General features: G+C 54.9%; 1 protein-coding gene across 1 annotated transcript in view; it reads left to right on the forward strand.

Annotated features, from left to right (window-relative positions):
- Positions 1-1,278: 1,278 nt before the first annotated feature.
- Positions 1,279-14,879, forward strand: part of Sema6c (semaphorin 6C) — a 14,020-nt gene continuing 419 nt past the window's right edge. The window contains exons 1-20 of the mRNA XM_048814946.1: positions 1,279-1,611; positions 3,494-3,562; positions 5,209-5,380; positions 8,205-8,319; positions 8,610-8,673; positions 8,819-8,875; positions 9,223-9,324; positions 9,537-9,627; positions 9,809-9,928; positions 10,102-10,190; positions 10,493-10,710; positions 11,233-11,364; positions 11,638-11,790; positions 12,039-12,203; positions 12,488-12,634; positions 12,921-12,998; positions 13,117-13,172; positions 13,349-13,393; positions 13,736-13,831; positions 14,243-14,879. Of these exons, the coding sequence (XP_048670903.1) occupies positions 5,263-5,380; positions 8,205-8,319; positions 8,610-8,673; positions 8,819-8,875; positions 9,223-9,324; positions 9,537-9,627; positions 9,809-9,928; positions 10,102-10,190; positions 10,493-10,710; positions 11,233-11,364; positions 11,638-11,790; positions 12,039-12,203; positions 12,488-12,634; positions 12,921-12,998; positions 13,117-13,172; positions 13,349-13,393; positions 13,736-13,831; positions 14,243-14,879 (2,483 nt within the window). The 5' untranslated portion in view covers positions 1,279-1,611; positions 3,494-3,562; positions 5,209-5,262. The remainder of the gene's footprint in view (positions 1,612-3,493; positions 3,563-5,208; positions 5,381-8,204; positions 8,320-8,609; positions 8,674-8,818; positions 8,876-9,222; positions 9,325-9,536; positions 9,628-9,808; positions 9,929-10,101; positions 10,191-10,492; positions 10,711-11,232; positions 11,365-11,637; positions 11,791-12,038; positions 12,204-12,487; positions 12,635-12,920; positions 12,999-13,116; positions 13,173-13,348; positions 13,394-13,735; positions 13,832-14,242) is intronic.

Raw genomic sequence — 14,879 nt, forward strand, 5'->3', positions numbered from 1 at the left:
GCCTCTCTCTTTTTTCTCTTTCTGTGTGTGTGTGTGTGTGTCTTGCTTACTCACTATGGGGCCTAGCCCAGTTGGTGTTGTTACCTACCCTGATCCCAGTCAGTTGAGGCTGTGTGGAAATGGTAAATCTACCCCTCCTTTCTTATAGTTCAGAGACCAAGAAGTGGGTAGAAGTGCCCACTCTGATAATACTATCTGAGAATGCCAATGTCTCCCAGGCCACCTACTTTCCTGGGAATTTTGAGAATGTCTTTTGTCCCAGCCCCACACAGAGAAGAATCCTAGCAGGCAACACCAAGGTGGAGACCAAGCAGTACTTCTGAAGTACTCTCATTCTTCCTCCTCACTAACATTCCCAGAACCAAATGGTTTTTATAGCGGGTGGGGATGGAGGAGCAGTTCTGCTATTTGGAGAGATGTCTAGGGCTCTTTGATGAATCCTGAGCCTATGGGGCACTATGGATTAGGGCTGGTCATTTTCTCTTTTAGTTCGCTTTGTGACTCCTCTTTCTGTGGATTCTCTCAATCAATTATTCTGGGTCTTCGCATTTCCCTTTTGGCTTCAGCCACTCTCACCTGTCCTCTTTCATCAACCAACAGCCTGACTGCCAACCACCCTAGCTTCCTGGCTCCTTAGTTCCTGGCGTGGTGACCCAACCCCATCCTGCTTTGACTGTAGAGGTGGGAGGGGAGGAGATGATTTTGGACAAGAAAAACCTCCCAAGGGCACTTTCCTGTCCTTTCCCAGGCCTCAAACCCCCAAGAACATGCTAGGCCTCCTCATTGAGGTCAGGAGGAATCAGAAGAGGTGCATGGGAAGAAATAAGGAGACCGAGGTATAAAAGCCTGAGGAGGAGGAACGGAAGGATGGGGCAGAGCGGGGGAGAGGCCAGAGACTCCCTAGGGCATAGGGTCGCCAGAGCCTTAGAGGGGAAGTGAGGGAGGATCGCGCAGGCTCTGACAGCCCAGCCCAGCGGAGGCCTCCGGGTTTCCTGTCTCTTGCCAGCTTTGCTTTCTTGTGGCATTTCTCAAGGCCTCTCCCCCGTCGGCCTGTTTCTGTGTTTCTTTTCCTCTGTCCGGGTCGAGCAACAATCCACGGTCTCCCCATCTCACTCGGGTCTCCGGTCTCCAGCTCGCCCTCCCCGCGGGGCTCTCGGGGTGGACGGTGCTCCTGGAGCCCCACCCCCGAGGAGTGCTACTGGCGGAGAGGGGCGGGAAGGCGGGGTCTAGCGGGCCCCTGGCGACACGGTTGGCCGCGGCGGCCGGGAGGCGGGTCGGAGGCGGGCCCGGCCGGGAGGCGGGCGGGCGGCTGGGGCCGAGCCCAGAGCTCCGGGCGGTCGCATTGTTTTCCTCCGCGGATCCGCGGCGGGAGTGGGGGCTGCGACTCGGACCTAGGGCTCTCGTGACCGACAGTCCCCCGGAGCCCACATCCCAGCTTCACCCAGTTGGGACGACAGTCATCTCTCGCCTGGGCGCCAACCACAGACAGAACTCTGCGCGGTGCGGGCTGCTGGCCGCCCGCCGCGATCTCGATCCCGCTACCCCGGATCTCGGAGCAAGTACCCGGGGCAGAACCGGGTGGAGGGAGGCGGGGAGGAAGCGGCTCCTCAGGTGAGCGGCCAGCAGACACCGTGCTGGAGAGGCCAGGGGGACCCCGGGCGCTGTGCGCCTGGCTGGCAGAGAGGGTCGGCGGAGTTGGGGCGCCCCGGGGAGGAGGGACCGTGGCCAGGCACCTTCACCGCACTGCTGGGCTCAGGTCCGCGCTCCTCTTTCGACTGGGCTCTCTCCGAGTCGCCTCCCACTGGATTAGGGAACAAGAGGGGGAATTTTTTGAGGCGCGCACTGTACAGAGAGTGGAAAACCTGGTCCCTTGCCTCCCCCGCAGGGTAAATAAGGTTCCGAGACTTGGAGAACCGACCCGCTGGTTGCCCCTGCGGGAATGGAAAGCGGGACGCACCGTTCTGGACTTTGGTGTCAGGGCTGCATCTTCGTCCTTGTGCAAGCAGGAGTCTGAGCACCTCTTGGGGGTTGGCTTGAGCACAGAGTCGGAGAAAGGCGCCCCGAGAAACCTCGGTCCAGCTCCTCTCTCCTTCCTTCACCCCACTCGGCCCAGGGCTTTGTTAGACTGGTCTCCCAAGGAGAAGAGCCGAGTGGCGACTGCATCCAAGCTCACCGACTCCGTTCAGCGCCGGCCTAGGGCCCGCCCTCGTCGGTTCCCAGCCTCTGGCCCTGTTTCCCTGGCTTGCGAGACCCGCCTCCGCTCCCCAACCCCCGCTCTCGTCCCCTCTCAGTCTGAGCTTGCAGGCCCCTTCAGCCCCTCCTCCCGCTAACGTGGCTCTGGGACCCGGTCCCGGCCCAGACTCTGCTACCCGCCCCTCCTCGGAGCCCCGGATCCAGCGAGGGGGAGACACGTCGAGCCCCTGGCCCCAGGCCCAGCTCACACGAAGCTCTAGACACCTGGATTATCCTCGTTGGGGGCTGGGTGGGAGGGAAGATAGGTGCCGAACCTGGGGCTGAGAGCAAAGCGTTGGGGAAAGGTCTTGGATAAGGGAACGCGCCTAATCCGTGAGGCTTCTGGGTGCACCCTAGCTCCCCCTGAGGAAGGTGGACCCGGGCGGGCGACCAGCCCAGGGCTTCCTGCTATTGTCCCCAGCCCGGTCTCCCCTTCCCCAACCCTTCCCCATCTCTGCTAGACTCTGGCTATGACCTCCGCCACTCCCCAGAGGTGGCTGCCCAGCCAGGAGGAGAGAGAAGGGCTGTTTCCTCTTCCCATCAAGGAGAGGTTCTAGAAGGGGGAGAAAGAGTTGGCCAGGTCTCTCCCTACAATTCCTCCAGGTCTCAGTAAGCCTCTCCCCAAGTCAAGGGGATGGGTAGGAGGTACCTAGATGCTGCTCCCCAAAAACATCTATGAAAAGCCCTCTTTAAAGATGTGTCATAGTGGAGTCTAGGGGCAAGGCAGAGGCCGACCAAGTGTTTTTAGAGGCGGACTAATCCAAGTGTGCAGTGTGTGTGGGGGTCTATGTGAAGGGGGGTTAGATAGGAGGGAGACAGGGCCTGCTTTCTCAGGGAAGAAGGAAGGGGCTGGGGGTCCTTGTTATCAGAGCATTTTGCTGGAAATGAAGAGCATGCAAATGAAATGCAAATTAGCCTCTATTGTCCCTAGCCAGGGCGCTTTTGCTAAGAAGGCTTTTGGATTCTGAAGGTTTTAATATGGGAGTGATCTTCATGCCCCACAAACTCTCCCATTACCCCTTTCCCCAAGGCTGGTCTTGCCGTTTCAGGAGTTTCTGGCTAGGGACCATCCCCTGCCCTCATATCTCTAGCTGCCAACACCTTTAAAACCAAACTAAATAGCATCTCCCCTCCCCCTCTTCCCAAGCGGCATCTCCCTACACTAGATGACTTTTCCTGAATTTTCACATTTACTTGTAAGAGATTCGGGGCAGGAGGTGTAACTCAGGCTCTTCCCTCTTTTTGTCCCTTTTTCCATCAGGTTGGAGGTCTCCTCTCCCCTTCGGAGGTCTCCTAACCCCTTCAATTCCCCTAGGAGTTACCATCCCAGGTAAGGAAGCAGGGGATAGAGCAGGGACATCCTGGGAACAGGAAGAGGGTCCGGCTGTTCTCCCCACTTGCCAGCCAGAGACCAAAGTAGTTTCCAGGGTGAAGATAACAGTTGCCCAGGGCAACTTGGGGGGGGGGGCAGTAGGGGAGCTTAGGAGACAAGCTGTGTCCCTTCCCCTTCCCCTGGGAGTTCCAGCATCCGGAAACAGGGGATGGGGGAAGGAGGCTGGCTCAGCCTTTCACACCAGAGGGTCCTTAGCTAACCGACTGTTCTGCCCCTGGGGAAGGGGTCATCATTAGGTGTTCCTGCCCCCTCCCCTCCTCCAGCTCTCTTGGGGCCCCACCTGACGTCAGCCTCCCCACCAGTGACGCTGGATTGGGGGTGAGGGGAAGAGTAGAAATAATGGGGAGATGGAAGGCTGGGCCTGTAAGCCTAGGGTTTCTCCTTTAGGGGACATGGTGGGAAGGGCAACTAAGGATTGTTGTGATCCCTTCACAAAGAAAGGATTCTTCCTGACCTGATTTCAGGAGCCTCCTCAGCCCCTGACTTCAGTTTCTGGGGAAGGCAGGAAGCTGGTGTGCATCTCCCACTGGGGGACCAGCCAGGGTCAGCTGGCTGGGGGAGGCTGATGGGCGGGAATAAGACCTGCCTCACCATCCCCTCTACATATCCATCTTTCCAGGACTTTGGGCTACAATTGCCTGCCATTTAATTATTTATATTTCAATTTTAGAGGCAGCCTGATGAGGAAAGAAAGGGACAGAGGGGCATATGCCACTATTTCACCTCACCAGTCCATTCTATTTCTGGCTCCCATAGAGGGCCAGTCTACAACTGACCCCCACCCCCATCAAGTACATGCGCTGGTTCTTTGGAGCCAGGGAGGGAACAGGGGGCTAGGAGAGGCTGGGAGGGGGCACAGTGGTCCAGGAGACAGCTGCAGCCAGAGCTAAATTTAGCCTCTGATCTGGCTTTGATGCAGATTCATTTTTGGCCAAGATGGTCCCCCCCAGCTCCCCTCCCTGTCCAGCTTTTTCCTTAGCTGTGGGAAGGACCCCCTGGAGCATGGGCTTAGATGGGGACAATGACCCCTAGGCTGCCCCCCACACCCACCCTGTTCTTCTTGGATCCTAGAGGACCATGGCTGCCGCACAGCTGCCTCAGCCTGGGCACCGTGCCTGAGTCACTCCCAGTGTGGGGTGGGGGTCTGAGAGGGAGAGAGAAGTAGACTTGGTGCCCTCTTTCTCTTCCCAGTGCCAAGGAGCCACTATTTATAATGTCAAGGCTTCAGTGTCTAATTATAGCTGGGAAGGGGTTAACACCAGGGGGGGCAGGAGGTGTCACCTACCAAATGTCCCAGACTCAGTCAGGAGAGAAAAGGAGAGGCTGAGTGAGAAGCCTGGAGCTACAGGCGTGTCCTGTCCTTACCTGGGGTCATGAAGGCAGGCCTCACACTAGCCAGTTTGGGCCAGTTGGAGAAGCAAGATCCTTGAGTGACAGTGACAGCTGGCTGGGACTAGGATAGAGCAGCAGAGAGGTTCTTGCCCCCACCCCACAGGGTCTTCTGGGGATAGACTGGGAGAGAAGCTGACTATTAGATGGAGGGAACTTGGCCCCTTGCCCCACTTTTCTGTTTCTCCTTTCAGGGCCAGCATATGGGTGAAGGGGCACCCCCTGGGGCCTGAGCTGCCCCGCACAGGATGCTCCGTGTCCCCTACTTCATGCCCCTGCTGCTGCTCCTGCTGCTGCTCTCACTTCCCTATACCGGAGCCACCTTTCCCCAGGACCCCCTCCCTCTGTTGATCTCTGACCTACAAGGTGAGTGACCCTTTCCACCCCACCCCTCTCAGTGAGCGAGCAGAGATGAGGCCAACATGGGGTACAGGGTGGGAGAAGGCCCCAGCCTCAAAGAAGCGAAGAGCCTGAGCAGCCAAGGGCACGGTCAGGCCCAGGAGAGGCTGGGAGGGGCAGCTGGTGCCTCAGGTTCATTCTTTCTTTTCCCTGGGACTCCTTTCTTCACTTAGAGACAGTGTGATCTGATGGTTAAAATGTCCTCTTAGGGTTAAGGCTGTAGCTCAGTGGCAGAGGCTTGCCTAGCACGTGTGAGGCACTGGGTTGGATCCTTAGCACCACATACAAAAAAAAAACAGCAAATAAAATAAAGGTGTGCTGCCATCTACAATTACCAAAAAAAAAAAAATCCTGTTAGCCAGGTGGGATTGTGGCTACCTAAGCTGCACTAAGTGGCAAAGCACCCTTGGGTTCAATCGGGAGTGCCGTGAAAAAGGTCGTGATGGCAGTGGTGGGATGCTCATGGGGACACATGCCTAGAATCCCAATGACTCAGGAGTCCATGCCAGCTTTAGCAAGATCCTGTCTCAAAATAAAAACAACAAAAACTGGGAATGTAGCTAAGTTGTAGAGCACCCCTGGGTTCAATCCCCAATACCAGAAAAGAGAAATAAAATGCCGGGCACAGTGGTGCATGCCTGTAATCCCAGTGAACTCAGTGAGACCTGTCTCTAAATAAAATACAAAATAGGGCTGGGGATATGGCTCAGTGGTCGAGTGCCCCTGAGTACAAAAGAAAAAAATAAAAATAAAAATAAAAAGAAGATGAGCTTGGTGACACATTCTTTTAATCCCAGCAGTTTGGGAGGCTGAGATAGGAGGATCGCAAGTTCAGGACAGCCTCAGCAATTTAGCAAGGCCCTAAGCAACTTAGTGAGATCATGTCTCAAAATAAAAAGAGGCAGGGTTGAGGTTGTAGTTCAGTGGTAGAGCACTTGCCTGGCATGTGTAAGGCACTGGGTTGGATTCTCAGCACCACATATAAATAATGAAAGGTCCATCGACAACTAAAAAAAAATTATTTAAAATAATAAATAAATAAAAGGGTTAGCTCAGTGGTAAAGGACCCCTGGTCTAAATTCTAGTGCAAAACATGTTAAATAAAATAAATAAAAAGGACTGGGGGTATAGCTCAGTGATAGAATGCTTGCCTATCATGCACAGGGCCTTTGGTTAGATCCCTAGTACCACAAAACAATAAAAGAAGGTGAACTCACAGCCAGTTTACATTCCTGCTAAGTTGCTCACTATCTTGGTGACCTTTGTTAAGCTTATTTAACTTTTCTTTGCCTCAGTCTCCTCATCTGCAAAATGAAGATAATAATAGTGTTCTACCTCATGGGGTTATTTAGGGATGAAATGAGATAAAACATGTAAAGTGATGAGAACACTGGCACAAACTAAATGCTTTACATTTATTTGTTGTTATTATTATTAGTCACAAAGTAAAGGCCTGGATCCCAACACCCCAACACCTCCTTTTCTATCACTTGTACTACCACTAAGCCTAGGTCTTTTTTTTTTTCTTTTTAAATATTTTTTTCAGTTGTAGATGGACAAAATATCTTTATTTATTTATTTTTATGTGGTGCCCAGGATCGAACCTAGGGCCTCACACATGCAAGGCAAGTGCTCTACCACTGAGCTACAGCCCCAGCCCAAACCTAGGTCTTACTATAATGGAAACCATAAGCCCAGTATTTCTGAAAACTTTTATCTGTTTGCAGTCCCTGTTATATATCTAGGATTTAGAGCAATTTTAAGGAAGGAAGAACTGCAATTGGGTTTTGGGGAGTAATTGTTGGGGAACAGATCTGAACAGCAAATACTTACATGAGCCAAATGCAATTCTAAGCACTTTATGAAGTTAAATCAATTATCCCTGGACTCTGAGCTCTCTGTGAACACTGATGACTATGGTTTCCATAATCAGGCCGGGTGGATGCTGGAGTTGGTCAGGAGAGGCAAAAACCCTGGAGGGCTGAGGTGACCTGTGAAGACCCTTGAGGGTAGAGTGCAGAGAGGGCTGGTTGAAATGGAGGAAGTAAATGCTCCAGATGGGACAGCACACAAGGTGGGTGGGGAATTGTTAACCCAAAGGCAGTTCCAAGAAAGGACTGGACTCAGCTCTAGAGTTATACAGACCTAGATCTAAATGAGCTCATGCAATTCCCTTAATTTTCCTGAGCCTCAGGCTCCTCATCTGCAAAATGGGGTCAACATTAGCATTTACCTCATAGGATTAATGTACTAAGTAAGATCTAAAGTGCTACACAAGCTGGGCACAGTGGTGCACACCTCCAATCCCAGCGACTTGGGAAGCTGAGGCAGGAGGATCACAAGTTCAAAGCCAGCTAACTTAGAGAGGCCCCAAGCAACTAGTGAGACCCTGTCTCAAAATAAAATATAAATAAAAAGGGCTGGGGATATGGCTCAAAGGTTAAGCACCCCTGGGTTCAATCCCTGGTAACAAGTTAATAAATAAATAAATTTTTAAAATGAATAATAAAAGGGGCCTGGGGATATAGCTCAGTGGTAGAGCACCCCTGGGTTCAATCCTTAGTACCAAAAAAAAAAAAAAAAAAAACCCAAATAAATAAAATAAAGTGCTAACACAGTGCTTAACAGAGATTAATTAAGTGCTCAGTGTTACTGGCATCATTTTTATTAATAGCTTTTGGTTTCCTCTCATCTTTCCCTGTGTGTGGCTGGGTTTCATGTGGCTGTTGTGGTGTTGGGAGTGCGTGTATCCTGGCTGGCCCTCAGCACTTCACCTCTCTGTGTCCTCCAGGTATTTCCCCATTATCCTGGTTCCGGGGCCTGGAGGATGATGCTGTGGCTGCAGAACTTGGGCTAGACTTTCAGAAATTCCTGACCTTGAACCGGACCTTGCTAGTGGCTGCCCGGTAAACTGGCCGAGGCACAGTTGTGGGGCAGACATGCATGCTCCTGGGCAGACATGGGACCTGCATGGCCACTGCAGCATCTTGCAGGGGACACATGCAGGTGCACAAGCCATGGGACACGGATATGCTTGGACCCAGAGCACAGATGCCAAGGCATGGAATAAAGGGAGGGTAGGGAGCAGGAGGTCTGTGGTTTGTCCCTGAGCAGGTGACCGTGGCTAAGGTGGGGGCTAAGGAGCTCAGGTGGGGCACCTTGGCTCAGCTCTGATCCTCGTTACCTACCCCTTCAGGGAACACGTTTTCTCCTTCGATCTTCAAGCCCAAGAAGAAGGGGAGGGGCTGGTGCCCAACAAGGTGAGGGGCTGTGTGGGAGGAGGTGCAGGCATTGAGATGAGCTGGGAAAGGTCTAACAGTGGTCAAGTGGGTGGGAAGGAGGATCTGAGAAGAGGCATAATGTGGGGGGTCCAGATTGCCTCACCGTGTTCTACTTCTCCTTCAGTATCTAACATGGAAGAGCCAAGATATGGAGAACTGTGCTGTCCGGGGAAAGCTGACGGTGAGGAACAGAAAGAGCATCTAGGGGGAGAAAGAGGCCTCTAGCTTCTGCCCAAGGGTCTTCTACCATGCCAAAGTTCCTACCCACTTTTCCATCCTAGGCCACCGAGGACAATGGGAAGGAAAGAGGATTAATGCTTTTTAGTTCCCTTTATATTCCTCACAAAAAGGGAAAATGAGGCTCAGAGAGGCCAAAGGACGTGGCCAAGGCTGCAGGGCTAGCAAATAGTGTAGCTGGGACTTTATCCCACATCATTCTGATTGGCTCAGGGTAGTAGCCTTACTTCTTGTGACCCCTAGTCCCAGTCCCAGCAACCTGTCACTGACCTAGAATTTTGGGTTCTCTAGGACGAGTGCTACAACTACATTCGTGTTCTCGTTCCCTGGGACTCCCAGACGCTGCTTGCCTGTGGAACGAACTCATTCAGCCCTGTGTGCCGCAGCTATGGGGTACAAAGAAGAGGGTGGGGGGGAGGATTGGTTGGGAGGAGAACTCATGCTGGGCAGTCAGTTCAACGTGAAGGGACTAAGAACTGGGTCAAGGAATGAGAGTGCCCAGAATGCAAGGGTCCAGAAGGCATCAAGGGGACATGCGGGGGTGGGTTATGGAGTCTGACTCCAAGATGCCAAGGATACCAGCAACCTGCTCCCTCTGCCCCCAGATAACTTCACTGCAGCAGGAGGGTGAGGAGCTGAGCGGGCAGGCTCGGTGCCCCTTTGATGCTACCCAGTCCAACGTGGCCATCTTTGCAGGTATGCACCTGGGCATGTGGCTGGAGGGAGCTCCTACCTTACACCTCTCCTACCTGGTCTTTCCCCTGTGTCCTTGAGTGGAGGGTTGAGGTAGGGGCCAGGTCCAGGTCCAGGTCGGGGTGTGGATAGCCAAATAAGATGCAGGATGCAGACCCCTGGCCTCACCTACCCATCCCTCCAGAGGGCAGCCTGTACTCAGCCACAGCTGCGGATTTCCAAGCCAGCGATGCCGTTGTTTACAGAAGCCTTGGGCCTCAGCCCCCGCTCCGCTCCGCCAAGTACGACTCCAAGTGGCTGCGAGGTCAGGGCGGGCCTGGGGGAGGAAGCCTATTCTTGGGGTGAAGGTGCAGAGGGAGGACTGTGTGGGGATCAGGCAGAGGGTGTGGCAGTAAGCTCATGTATACAATAGGGAGAGGACTTTCTGGGCAGATATAGATGCTCTTCCATACCTTTGCCTGTCACTCCCCACCTCAGAGCCACACTTTGTCCATGCCTTGGAACATGGAGATCATGTCTACTTCTTCTTCCGAGAAGTCTCTGTGGAGGATGCCCGGCTGGGTAGGGTAAGGAGATGGGCACCAGGGATGGGTAGTGAAGGGTTCTTTTGGGTCCTAAGGAGCCAGTGTGAATCTGGGGAAGATTCTGGGACCCTAATCTGCACAGCACAATCCCCTGGACTCTGAGCCCCCACCTCAGTGTGGCCCCCAATTCTACCCTCACATTCAGCTGTGAGCTTCATCCTGACCCAGATTGACCTACCATGCTGTACCCTTAGCTGCAGCCTTAATCTTTGTCTTGGTGCTCTTAACTCACCACCTCCCTCTCAGCTAGTGGACTCTCACTTTCCTCTTCCCCACCGGCACAGGTGCAGTTCTCCCGGGTGGCCCGTGTTTGTAAACGTGACATGGGTGGCTCACCTCGGGCCTTGGACCGCCACTGGACATCCTTCCTGAAGCTGCGGCTCAACTGCTCTGTCCCCGGGGACTCTACATTCTATTTTGACGTCTTGCAGGCCTTGACTGGGCCTGTGACCCTGCATGGCCATTCTGCTCTCTTTGGAGTCTTTACCACCCAGACCAATAGGTTGGTACCAAGCTGAGCACCAACAGTACGACTCCAAGTGGCTGCGAGGTCAGGGCGGGCCTGGGGGAGGAAGTCCCCTGTCTCACCAACATCCAAACTCCCCTCTCAAAGCCTATATATTGATGAGCCAGGTGTGTTGGTTGCATCTGTCATCCCTGCTACTTGGGCAGCTGAGGCAGGAGGATCACAAGTTTGAGGCCAGTCTCAGCAAGATCCTATCTCAAAATAAAAAATAAAAAGAGGTGGGAGGTAGCTAGTGGTAGAGTTCTCTGGGTTCAACCCAGTACTACCCCTGCGCCCTCCCAAAAGCCCACTGATGAGGGCAGTGAGAGAAAGCTTTAAGCAAAACCAGTTTGCTGTCCACCTTTTATTCTGGCAGCATGGCACCCAGAAGCTGCCCTGTCCCTTAGTGTCTGTCCCCTAATATGGTACGCAAAAGGAGGCCACCACTTCCTGCCTAGTGGAGCTATGCAGTCCCTCTCAACCAACATTTATCCTGCATTTTTTTCTGGCCCCCTCCAGCATCCCTGGCTCTGCAGTCTGTGCCTTTTACCTGGAAGACATTGAACATGGGTTTGAGGGCAAGTTCAAGGAACAGAGGAGTCTGGATGGTGCTTGGACGCCCGTGTCTGAGGACCGGGTCCCCTCACCCAGGTACCCAGATAGTGTTGGCTTTTGGGGGACAGAAGTAAGCATTATCTAAATGGGATAGGGAGGAGGGGTAAGGTGTCCAAGGCCTGGGAGGGGGGTTAGCAGTGTGTTGGCCACGGGATTGAAGAGCTGCAACAGGGATGGGAACAGCTGTGCAGGAGTCTGTGTGGAGGGCACAGGGGTTACCAAGTATTTTTAGGAGCAGTGGTGGGACACAGAACCTAACTAAGCCCACGTTCCCCACACTAAGGCAGCCCCTTCTCATGTGCCCACCAGGCCAGGATCCTGTGCAGGTGTGGGTGGGGCAGCCCTCTTCTCCTCTTCTCGAGACCTTCCTGATGATGTCCTGACCTTCATCAAGGCTCACCCACTGCTAGACCCTGCTGTGCCACCTGCCACCCACCAGCCTCTCCTCACTTTCACTAGCAGGTATGGGGCTAAAACCACTAGCTAGCACCTCCTGCCCTCAGCCCCTCTCCTCTTTCTCTGACCCTAGAAGGTAAATCACATGATGAGTTCTTCACGGGAGGAAGTACTCATGAAGGTGGAAGGGAGAGAGCTAAGAAAGGAGCCCTGGAGTGAGGAGTCAGGATGCAAGAATGGGAACCAGGACGCCTGGGCTCTCCTTGAATGCTCTAGCTGAACAGGTTACGCTGACCTGAGGCCTATTGCTCCAGGGCTCTACTAACCCAGGTAGCTGTGGATGGCACGGCTGGTCCCCACAGAAACACTACCGTCCTGTTCCTTGGCTCCAATGATGGCAGGGTGCTGAAGGTGCTGCCTCCAGGCGGGCAACCTGAACCTATCCTATTGGAAGAGATTGATGCCTACAGCCCCTCCCGGTGAGACTTCTGGAGGGCGGCCCCTGCAGAGCTGGAGGGGAGTGGAGGTGCAGACGGGGAAATGGGAATGGGTTGGGAATTCCAACATTAGTTTCTTTTTTTAGGACAGGAGCTGTGGGATAGAGAAAGGGGCTTGGTGAAAAGACCAGATAGTGAGTTGGGGCAAGGTGATTCCATGGATTGTGCTTGGTTGCTCCTGCACCTCCTCACCTTCTGCTCATCACTTCTCCAAGGGAAAGGTAGCCCCACCTGCCCCATCCTGAGTCCTTCTGGCCTCACCCTAGGTGCAGTGGGAAGCGATCAGCCCAAACAGCAAGACGGATCATAGGGCTGGAGCTGGACATTGAGGGTCACAGACTCTTTGTGGCTTTTTCTGGCTGTATTGTCTACCTCCCTCTCAGCCACTGTGCCCGGCATGGGGCCTGTCAGAGGTAAGAGGGGTCTGAGGCCTGGCACTGCCTGGGCAAGCTTCCTGGGCCAGCAGTAGCACAGAAAGATCCACAGGTGGCAGGGAGATATAAGGGATGTTTGGGTGAAAGAGTGCTTTGGGCATTCTGAAGGTGGGCAGGCAGCAAGCAAGGTCTGGAGTAGAGATCGGGGCCGATGCGATGGGAATGTAAGGCTGGGAGTCTCCTGTGAACCAAGGTGAAAGAAGAGGCAGCAGAATGGAAGGGAATAGAGTGGAGTCCCAGCCTCACATGACTCGGTCTCCCCTAGGAGCTGTTTGGCTTCTCAGGACCCATACTGTGGATGGCATAGTTCCAGAGGTTGTGTGGACATCAGGGGAACTGGTGGGTAAGTAAGGAGCCCCTGAATCTTCTGAGGATTACATTCCCTACCACTAAAAGAGGGCTAGGATGCAAGATGGGGACAAGGTGTAGAATTGCCCTGAGCCACTTCCTTTTCTTCCTAGGACTGATGTGGATCAGGTTGGCAACCAGGAATTCACAGAGCATGGTGAATGCCAAGGTAAAAAGCAGGGGTGGCAACAGCTGTAGCCAGAGGTGCACATGGTTCTGATAGCCAGACACGTCCCAGGCATGGGTTTTTGTCTTTCTGGCCTTCTGTGGCACAGTCACCTCCATCAGTTCTTCATGAAGCTTCCCTCTGACCCCATCTTTACCCTCTCTCTCCCATTTTCATAGATGGAGCTACTGGGAGTCAGTCAGGCCCTGGGGATTCTGCTTATGGTGAGTCCTCTTGTCCCAGCTTCACCTTCCCTTACTTAGCCCACACACCCAGGTCTGTGTCCCATGGCAGCAGCAGACCAGTACCCGGACCTCACAAAAGGTCAGGACCCTCCTGACATCCAGCATATAAGCTCAGTACTTGGATACAGAAGGATGCTTAATAAGTGGCCTATGAACACATAAATCAGAGAATGTCCTGCATGGTTAGCCCTTCCCCATGCCCAGACCAGAGTAGAGGCTGAAGTTCGGGCCTCTTGGGTTCCACAGTGGGAGGGATCCCCTGGGTGGGTGTTGGGTGGAGAGCAGGAGCCTCACTGGCTCTGACCTGGTCTTTGTCGCCAGTGTTTCTGAGTCCTGGCCCTTCCCCTGAGACCCCCAGTCCCCCCAGTGATGCCCACCCCGGGCCTCAGTCTTCCACTCTTGGAGCTCACACTCAGGGTAAGGGGGTTAATTGGGAGGGACAGGAGTGAAGTGTGGGGCTGCTGACTCCTGGCGAGTTCTAAGCCTGGCACTGACTGGTGTTTGGTCTCTAATGCCTGTTTGGAGTCTCCCTTCCCAGATGCCCCACCTCCTTCTGCACGGACGATTTGGCGGTTCTTCTTGGCATGGCTACAGGGGCCAGGACTGGGCTGGGGACTCCCCAGGCCCATGCTCTAGCCTGTGTGTGAGGGGCAGTGCTTTGGACTGCGTGTGTTGAGGGGTGAGGGGAGGGGAATCCCAAGGAAGGAAGGTCAAGGCCGCGGGAGTAAAGCTAAGCAGCAGGGGAGGTGGTAGAGGACCCTCTAGGCCTGGCACCACCCGTGCACCCCCTACCCTAGGCTGAGCCTCCCTCTCCCTCTGGGTTGGCAGGTGTGCGCCGGGACCTCCTCCCGGCCTCGGCTTCCCGCTCTGTCCCGATACCACTGCTCTTGGCCAGTGTAGCCGCAGCCTTCGCCCTGGGCGCCTCAGTCTCTGGCCTCCTGGTTTCCTGTGCTTGTCGCCGAGCCCACCGACGTAGGAGCAAAGACATCGAGACCCCGGGGCTCCCACGACCTCTCTCCCTCCGCAGTCTGGCCCGCCTGCACGGCGGCGGCCCCGAGCCCCCGCCACCCTCCAAGGACGGGGAGGCCGCACAGACGCCGCAGCTCTACACCACCTTCCTGCCTCCCTCCGAGGGCGGACCCCCGCCCGAGCTGGCCTGCCTGCCCACGCCAGAGTCCACCCCAGAACTGCCGGTCAAGCGCCTCCGCGCCGCAGGAGGGCCCTGGGAATGGAACCAGAACGGCAACAACGCCAAGGAGGGCCTCGGACGGGCGCGGGCCGGCCCCGCGGGCGGGTGCGCGCCGCGCGTGCTGGTGAGGCCGCCGCCGCCGGGCTGTCCCGGGCAGGCGGTGGAGGTGACCACGCTGGAGGAGCTGCTGCGCTACCTGCACGGCCCGCAGCCCCCCGGGCCGGGCGCCCAGCCCTCGATCCCGGCCTCCGCGGCCTTCACCTCGCGGGCGCCCCC

Source organism: Marmota marmota, unplaced genomic scaffold (assembly GCF_001458135.2).
Source record: "Marmota marmota marmota unplaced genomic scaffold, marMar, whole genome shotgun sequence".
Taxonomy (NCBI): Eukaryota; Metazoa; Chordata; class Mammalia; order Rodentia; family Sciuridae; genus Marmota; species Marmota marmota.